This window comes from Oncorhynchus kisutch, linkage group LG20, assembly GCF_002021735.2.
Source record: "Oncorhynchus kisutch isolate 150728-3 linkage group LG20, Okis_V2, whole genome shotgun sequence".
Taxonomy (NCBI): Eukaryota; Metazoa; Chordata; class Actinopteri; order Salmoniformes; family Salmonidae; genus Oncorhynchus; species Oncorhynchus kisutch.
In genome coordinates this window covers 26339795-26349395 of record NC_034193.2, presented here as the reverse complement: position 1 = coordinate 26349395, position 9601 = coordinate 26339795, and the positions used below count along the sequence as shown (strand labels likewise).

At 39.3% G+C, this 9601-nt stretch overlaps 1 protein-coding gene across 1 annotated transcript in view; it reads right to left on the bottom strand.

The window, feature by feature from the left end:
- Positions 1-233: 233 nt before the first annotated feature.
- The window catches only part of gucy2g (guanylate cyclase 2g), a 41368-nt gene continuing 32000 nt past the window's right edge, over positions 234-9601 (bottom strand). Inside the window, exons 17-20 of the mRNA XM_031800029.1 lie at positions 7614-7712; positions 6822-6913; positions 3096-3203; positions 234-1013 (exon numbers count right to left, since the gene is read on the bottom strand). Of these exons, the coding sequence (XP_031655889.1) occupies positions 936-1013; positions 3096-3203; positions 6822-6913; positions 7614-7712 (377 nt within the window). The 3' untranslated portion in view covers positions 234-935. The remainder of the gene's footprint in view (positions 1014-3095; positions 3204-6821; positions 6914-7613; positions 7713-9601) is intronic.

Sequence of the window (9601 nt, the reverse complement as noted above, 5' to 3'; positions counted from 1 at the left end):
TAAGAATGCACACCTGTTAACTGAAATGCATTCCAGGTGACTACCTCATGAATCTGGTTGAGAGAATGCCAAGAGTGGTGTCTTTTTGAAGAATCTCAAATATGAAATTGATTTTTGATTTGTTTCACACTATTTTGGTTACTACTTGATTCCATATGTGTTAATTCATGGTGTTGATGCCTTCACTATCATTCTACAATGTTGAAAATAGTAAAAATAAAGAAATACCCTTGAATGAGTAGGTTTTCTAAAACTTTTGACCGGTAGTGTATTTAAGTGCTATCACACGTGGAAACAAAGAAACATACATGCACACATGCTCATCAGGTCTCAGGGAGTGTACGTACACATTCCATACTGTATTAAGCTTTACAAACTGTGCAGTACATTCACAGTGACATTACAGTAACATCCACCTATGTTCTCAGCGCTTCTAGTTATCAGTACATACTTTTACAATTCTAACAATATTCATGTTTAATGTAACCTGCAGTACAAGTATCCTGTTTCAAAATAATAAAGAAGTACAATAATTGTTCCCCATTAGTCTATTTTATATATTAAATTAATTCTAACCTTGTTGACAAAAAGTACACATCTCCACATACATTAATTTACATGTAACTACATTCCATTCAAACCTCGTATAACAAAGGCATGTGACAACAAAGATCAAAAACATGTCTGAAAACATGTAAAATGCCCTTTCTGCAAATAAATTATTCTGCTAAGAAATGACCCGTTTTCATGTGAACAAATCCAGAAACCAGTAATGTGTTGACTAATTCATCTTTGTATTAATGTACTAAACAAGATCATTACTAGAAAAATAGCTGCCATTAACAACCATGTTGGCAAAAAAAATAAAGACTTTCAGTGTGGCCTGAGTTCGCCTATAGGTCATCCTCTCCCTGCCGTCAGCGTGCGTGCCTTGGTCATGTGAAAGTGGTCAGAGTTCTCTGTCCTCTTCCCCTCGCTTTGCTCTCTTGGTCTTTGGATGTTGCTGGTTTGACCTAACAAAGAAATGACCAGGGCTCTGTTTAGAAGGATGTAATGTTACAAAGCATTTAGATATCATAGAACTGTATTGTGTAGAACATCTTTATCGGGAATCATGTTAACTCTATTCATTACATTTCAAATTCACATCATTGAACACACCCCAGGATTATCACCATATGCTTATTTAATTTGGTTCACATCAAACATCTACATTTACTCAAGAAAGGTGTTACCATAACATTTCCTATAATCATCATGTGTCGTCACTAGGGACCTTTTCAGACCGGAGATAAGTTGCCTTAATTAAACATGGACTTAAAGGCACAGTGCAGTAAAAATGATATATTTTCTGTGTTTTGTTTCATATTGTACAACAGCTGATGAAACTAATACTGTAAAAGTGTGAGGAAATTTGATCCGTGTTATTTCCTGATAGTTGCTGGTTGAAAATACAATCTACACAGGACCTTCTAATCAGCAGGTTTGCAGGACGGGAGTTTTGGCTTTCCATGGTGACATCAACATGCGGTAAATAACAACGAGAGTTCCAAACCTCTCTGCCAATAACAGCTACACTGCCTTCAGAAAGGATTCACACCCCTTGACTTTTTCCACATTTTGTTTAGTTACAAGGTCAGATAAAATGTATTTAATTGTCATTTTCTTGTCAATGATCTACACAAAATACTCGGATGTCAAAATGGGTGAAAAAAATTGTAACACAAATCATGAAAAATAAAACACTAATCTCTTAATTACATAAGTATTCACCACCGTGAGTGAATACATGTTAGAATCACCTTTGGCATCGATTACAGCTGTGTGTCTTTCTGGGTAAGTCTATAATTGTAGAACATTTGCACATTATTCTTTAAAAATTCTTCAAGCTCTGTCAAGTTGGTTGTTGATCATTGTTGTTGGTTGTTGATCATCGTTGTTGATCACAGCCATTTTCAAGTCTTGAAATAGATTTTCAAGTTGATTTAAGTCAAAACTAAGTAGGCCAGGAAAATTCAATGTCATCTTGGTAAGCAACTCCAGTGTATATTTGGCCATGTGTTTTAGGTTATTAACCTAAAAGCACTAGTGCTCCCAAATGTAAAAAGTTAGGAGCACAAAATAACATTTATGAGCACCAGAAAATACGATATCTTAAATTGATTGAGATTTAGGCTCTATGAATTATAGCTACTTCTGAAGCACATGTTGTGCCCTAGAAACTACTATGTAAATCAAATAAAATGTTATTTGTCACATGCGCCGAATACAACAGGGGGGGGTAACACCTTACAGTGAAATGCTTACTTACAAGCCCTTAACAAACAATACCGTTTTAAGAAAATACCCCCCAAAAAATAAACAAAAAGTGGCAGATAAGAATAACAAATTATTAAAGATCTCGGGGGGGGGGGGGGGGGGGGGGGGGGTGCAGTACCTGTATTTGAAATTAAGCCATATGTGGAATATTAGGTTGTCGATTATGTAAATGAACTATTTTCCAATTGCAATGCATTACATTGAAAATTGTACACTGCATCTTTAAGAGTGTCAAGTTTGTGACGACTACACAAGATATCGGTCATTCATTCATTGCTATGATCATTGATCTCCTGAAGAAGCTATCCCTTTTCCTTTCATTCTGGATATACTGGTAAAGTTACCAGGTTGTTAACTAGCTAGCTAGTGAGGTGACAAATATGACTGAACAAGGTGTAAAACAAATGAGGACTGCAAGTAGTTTTAGAACATGATTTATGAATGTAAAATGTGCCCCGCCCCCTCCAATCAGTGACAGAATTCTTTAAAAAAGAATTGTGCCGATAATATGCGTCAGATCTTTTGAACTGTTTGGGTTAGCAACAAGCGGTTTTCATTGTATTAATGGTGCAAGTATGACGCAAACAAATCTGTGATTGGGTAACAATTGTACAGCGAAGCCTTATCGTTACAACAATTATCAACAAAACTAAATATTGGATTTTCACCAAATTTCCCAAATTAAAACCAGGTGCAAAATAGATTGGTCCACTTTAGAGACCTGCAGAGGCGTGTATTCTGTTGAAAAGCAAGCAGAGGAATCAACTTGCAAGTACCTCAGTTGGTGGTTTGAGACATGAAGCTGGGGGAGAGGTGTGGACTGGTAGAGGAGGGTTGAAGCCTTCTTTACCCAGCAGCCAGAAGGTCTTCTGACAGCCCTTTCCCTTATGGCATGGATGGATATACACAGAGTTTGTGTCACTCACACACATTACATTGAGGTAACACTGTATTTGAAGGGTACCTACATAAGGACATAACACATTTATAATCAATTCATAAGTCAAATAAGCATTAATTATACTTATGCCAACTTATGTCAACAACCACAAACTAATATTTGCGTAATGTCTTCCTATAACATTTGTTGATATAGATAACAAAAAATGCAGGTGTTGTGTATTAGGGTTGTACCATTTGCACCTCCATACTTACTGTAGTTGTATACGCAGAGCATCATGGGTAATATGTGTTGAGATGAGCACGCTCAGATAAATGATTGAACTTATTCCCGTCTCCTGTTTATCATTATTGAATTGCTACAAAGACCTGGTTATGAAACCACGAGACATAACACAAGATTGGCGAAGAGTAAGTTTGAACCTACGGTTACTATTCTGTCTAGAAGAAGTTGGTTTTACAAGTTTAGAACTGTTATTTTCTGTGGTAAATTCTAGGCTAATGTTAACACAGTGTATTGCGAGCAGAGGCAAGTGCATGGTCGAGCTACCTAGAAAAAGAGTTAGCATCGTCATGGCCAGCAGAAAACATGATTAAAAAAGGAGGAATAAATATACAGTTAGTATAGGAAAGGACTTTTATTAAACTGTGAAGACGAACTTTGGAAATAAAAACTGCTAAACGAAGGAACTTGATGATATAACGTCAGTGAGTGAAGTGAATGAAGATCATGTGAGTGAGGAAAACATTGCTGTGGCTGAGGACAATATTGACGTGAGTGACAATCAAGTGGCTAATGAGAAAAGAAAAATGGCTGGAATTGGTTGTTACATTGGACAGTTTGATGAAACTATTGAGCAGTGGAACTCGTATGCAGAACGGTTTAAATATTTTGTTCTTGCAAATGACACTAACCACGTTTCCATCCACAGTTTTTATGTGAGTAAAGTCAAATCATATGAAAACAAATCATGACAGCTGTGATGCTTCGGTGTAATTTTATAAATGCCGGCAGATCATTTGTTTGTTTGACATGGTGGGATTTTTTGTGTCTGTAAAATGAATCATGCGGGAAATGTCGGTGGAAATGCCTTTCTGCAAATATTAATATAATAACCATCATATCGAAGTCAATTTGGAATCTCGTGATGATATGGTGTGTGGTCCTCCCACTATGACTCAGGAAACCATACAGTTTATTAGGCTACAGATGAAATAAGTTATGATGAACTTCATTGGTGGTGAAAGTGCAAGGTGATGAGCTTGATGCTGCTTTCCAATAAATGTTGAGTGTCTTATTCTGGTGACATGATGATCGATGCTTGACTGCCATTTGACAAATACAAATATCAATAATAATCTCATCATGTAGACTACACAACCCGCACAGCTTACCCACACTGTATCTGCCAGCTGTTGGCTAGAGCGCAGGTCGCAAGACCAAAGTAGGCACATTTGCTATTTAGCGCAAAAGTTTTTGTGATAAAACTTTAGATTTTTATTCGGTACATGAAAACGTCATCACTCACAAATGTATATCTGCAACAAGTCCATTTGGTGGAAACATACAGTACCACTGGTGGGAAAATGTACATATTTTCTTTATGCATATTCTAGAATATTCACATAAAAATATGTCGCCAGTTGGATGGGAACCTAGCTACTGATGAGGACAAAATTGTACCTACATTGTTTGGTGTAATGGGGCCAATTTCATTTAATACGCAGCCTGCTACAGCCAGACAGGCCAGGTAATAAGACATATTGGGATGTTGTGGAAATACTGAAAGGCCACTTTTCACCAAAACCACTAGTTATTGCTGAAAGTGTATTTAATGCAGCAGCAAACATTGTCCCTGATTCTCCATCTTCCTGATTTCTTCTGTGGAGCCTAAACCTATCAGAGCACTGTGAGTTTAATTATGTTCTAAATGACACCATTAGAGACAGACTAGTATGTGGGATACGCAGTGAAGCTACACAAAAGAGACTATTGATTGAAAGTAACCTGACCTTGGCAAAGTCTATTGAAGTCAGAGTGTCCAGGGAACTAGCTGCTAAAGAGGCTCAGCAGTTGAGTTCATTGGGAAAAGTGCACAGAGTTCCAACAAAAAAATCAGAGACAGGGAAATCAAGGTACATGCTTCTGGAGATCAGGCGTCTACATGCTGGTGTAAGGACATGGATTGCCTAGCTTGTGGTAAAAAGGGCAACAAAAAGAACTCAGAGAAAACATCAAAGACAGAATACAAGAAAGACACATACCAACAAAACAAAGAGACAAGTTCACACTATTGATCTGGAGAACACTGAGGTGAGTGACTCATCAGACAAGGAAGTCCCACTGAATATACTGACCGTTGCTGGGGGGCCGCACGGCTACTATGTCTCTCCCTTGCTAGAGGGGCAGCCGGTGCGTATGGAGATTGACACAGGGGCAGCTGTAGCTCTTGTGTCAGGCACAGTCTACAAAAAGACACTGAAATACGTTCCACTTCAGCCAGCACACATCGTGTTAAAGACTTACACAGGTGAAGCTGTCGCCGTGATAAGCATCACTGGGGTCCCACTTCAGTTAAACGGACATACTGAAAAGCTGCCACTACGTCGTGAAAAGAGACTATCCATCACTACTGGGATGTTCGTGGCTGGAGAAAATCCCACTGGACTGGCGTACAATGACACGCGGAGACACAAGCCTACCCTCCATCTTATAGAAACATGGATAAGTCTTTAATGGAGAGCTGGGTAACATGAAATATATTACAGTGAAGCTTAGCATTAAGCCAGACAGTAAACCAAAGTTTCTGAAAGCATACCGTACGCTATCAGAGCAAAAGTTGATGCCAGTCAGTGTGAGTGAATTGGCGACACCCATAATACCAGTCCTTAATTAAGAAGGATGGTAGAATCAGGATATGTGGAGACTTTAAAGTCACAGTTAACCTTGTGTTGTCCACAGAGCAGCATCTGCTATAACACAGCAACAACCCTTTTGTGGGTTTAGCTGGGGGTCAAAAGTTCAGCAAAATCCACCTCAGCCAAGCCTACTTGAAGGTGCACATGGATGACAATGTCAAAGGAGCTGCTGACCGTCGTAACACACAAGAGGCTCTTCAGGTACTGTTGTTTACCGTTTGGAATCACAAGTGTGCAACGTTGTTCCAAAGGGCGATGGACGAGCTCTTGAGTGGATTGCCAGGAGTGCAATGCTACCTGGATGACATCCTCGTGACTGGAAAGAATGAAAATGACCATCTCCAGAACTTGGATGTGACCTCACAGAGATTGAATGACTATGGACTGGGAGTTTGTAAGGACAAATGTGCATTCTTCCAATCATTGGTTGAATACCTAGGAGCTCACAGTTACGTCCTCAGGACTTTTAGAACAGGTTCTCCCTACAGTTCATGTAGTTGTTGTATATTAAGGTTGTACCATTTGCACTTACCATAGTTGTATAAGCAGAGCATCATGAGTAATATGTGTTGAGATGAGCACGTTCAGATAAATGGTTGAACTAATTCCCGTCATCATTATTTCATTGTTATAAAGCGTGGTTATGAAACCCACGAGACAAAACAGAACGGTCAAATGTTCACCTTTATCTCAATGTCTCCTCTCTCCTCCAGCTCAAAGGAGCCTATCTGAGTGAGGATCTCAGCTGTGCTCTGGGATATGTGGATTTTCAGGGCTGTGGAATATATACAGATCAAATCAATAGGAGGGAAAAACTATTGTAATGTAGCTAATACAACAAGATCATTACCAATGTATGGAGAATGCACAATAGTATAAACTGGAGCTACAGCTAAGTGGAGTTGGGATGAAACAACACTATTCACACACACAAACTATGTTTGAGGAAATTCAATTACATTATATTCCATTTGATCCCTGTTAGGCAACTATGAATTTGAACATAGTCCAGAGACACCAAAATGAAACACAATATAATGTGGTTAAGATGATCACTGCACCTGTACATAGCTCATCTGTAAATATCCCATCCAATCTACCTCATCCCCATACTGTATTTATTTATTTACCTTGCTCCTTTGCACTCCAGTATCTCAACTTGCACATTCATCCTCTGCACATCCTACCATTCCAGTGTTTATTTGCTATACTTTGCCACCATGGCCTATTTATTGCCTTACCTCTCTTATTCTACGTCATTTGCACATGCTTTATATAGATTTTCCTGCTGTATTATTGATTGTATGTGTCGAACTGCTTTGCTTTATCTTGGTATCTCAGTTGCAAATGAGAACTTGTTCTCAACTAGCCTACCTGGTTAAATAAAGGTGAAATAAATAAAAATTATGTAGTATCAATTGAATTGACATCAATAGCTTTCCATTAGGTTTCAGGAGCAGGTGTATGGAACTCACGCAGGCTGTTGCTCTCCATCCTGGAAGCAGTGTTCACTGTGTCACCAAACAGACAGTACCGAGGCATGGTTGTGCCCACCACTCCAGCAACCACTGGACCTGCACACGTGCACAGGCACACACACACACACACACACACACACACACACACACACACACCAGTAACTTGCAGATTTTTGGCACAAATGTCCCATTGACATCAATGTGTGATTCCTGCAACAGTCCAAGTTAAAGGTTAACTGTCCCTTAGAACCAACTTCTCTGGTTTTAAACGGCCTATGTGGCATAGATATGAGTCCGAAACATTAATTATAGTGTCAAAATGGACTACAAAGTGTAAATAGGATGATTTTGGTCATAAAGTAATTCTCGTCCAAAAGTGATTTTTGTAAGTGAGTTTGTCACGACTTACTGGCGGGTTGGGTATGGATTATTTGCATGCCCACTTTTGCAAATGATGCGCGATTGCCCAGAGACAACACGTTGTGGTCCATCCCCAGCTGCCATGTGGACATTTGTTGTCAATTCTGAATATGGGTGCAACGCACGCACATTTCGTTTGGCAAATCGGAGTGAAAATGGGCTTCCATAAAGTTGGTGCAAACTTCCAATGCATGTCAACAGTATTGACAGATGGCCAGGAATGGATTACATACAACACGGTCCCTTCTGCTGCCTGTCAACCGTCAAACCACTGGTGTTGGTGAGTACATTAGGCAAGTAAATAGGTGGTACTAGCTAGCTAGTAGCTACTTTTGATTGTGCAACATTATTTGACAATGCTAGCGAGCCAGGCTAGCTAGCTATGATAACACAGATGAAAGGGGAATGATACTGTAGCTAGCTAAATACATCAAGCTAACATGTAATGTGATGTAGCAGGTCAGAGGAAGATGTGCATAGCTCACGTTAGTTAGCTACATTGCTAACAACAGCTAACTGTAGCCCATTGGCATTTGATCTGGTCAATGGTCAAAATACTATCTGTCCTGGAATTCACCTAACCACCATTGTCAAACATGTCAGGGAAATCCTGTCTTATACAAGACACCATACATGAAGGTATGTTATTTCCACTTTGTTATATTAGCAGAAGACACGCTTCTACAGTATAATGTGATGTATTGGTTATTCTACATGGAACTGTTACACTTGAAAGTTATGAACACACTCTAGTCAATCTGTATCGCTGAAGCACTACCGATTGCGCGCTACAAAGTATAGATGGTTTCCGATTGAGGCGACATATGCAGCATTTACCATGAATGCAGACTCTGCTAATACGGGAACGTTGCCTTTACATTTCAATCACGCTGTAACGGTGAATTTCCGCAATACGGATTGAATGGAGTTTAGTTTAGAATATCTTCATAAATTAGCCACTGCACTCTCTTCATATTTCTCTGTAGGCTACTGACCGATGCAAAGCTTCGTCCTGGAGGAAGCTTTGTATTGGCCAGTAGCCTACAGAGGAGTATGAGAAGAGTGCCATCCTCCTGCATCTCACATCTGCCTGTAGTTATTTAATTCTGCCTGCTGGATTAAATAACTACATTGTGACATTTTTGGTTGATTTCACGTTGAATTCATGCTAGTTGACAACTCATCCAAATGTAAATCAAATCTAGACGTTGAACTAACGTCTGTGCCCAGTGGGGTGCATGTCAGTGTGTGGTTAGACTGCCAAATTCTAGTTCTGGTTAGACAGCTGAAGTAGTACTCTACACACAACTTATTTTTATTTGATAGATAGGTGTAGGCGTACTGTCTTTATAAGCACATCAATATGATATTTACAGCACCGAATGTTTTGTCTTTGTATCATAAACACACTCATCGATTTTTGTTGTTGTTGATAAATGTATCTACACTCAAGCTGGGTGATGTTTGAGCAATGTCCACATGTAGCCTACACCTGTTGAAGGGATATCAGTAGTTCTGAGATATGTCCCCTGGGAAAGACCTTTACAGCAGACATAAGGAGAGAT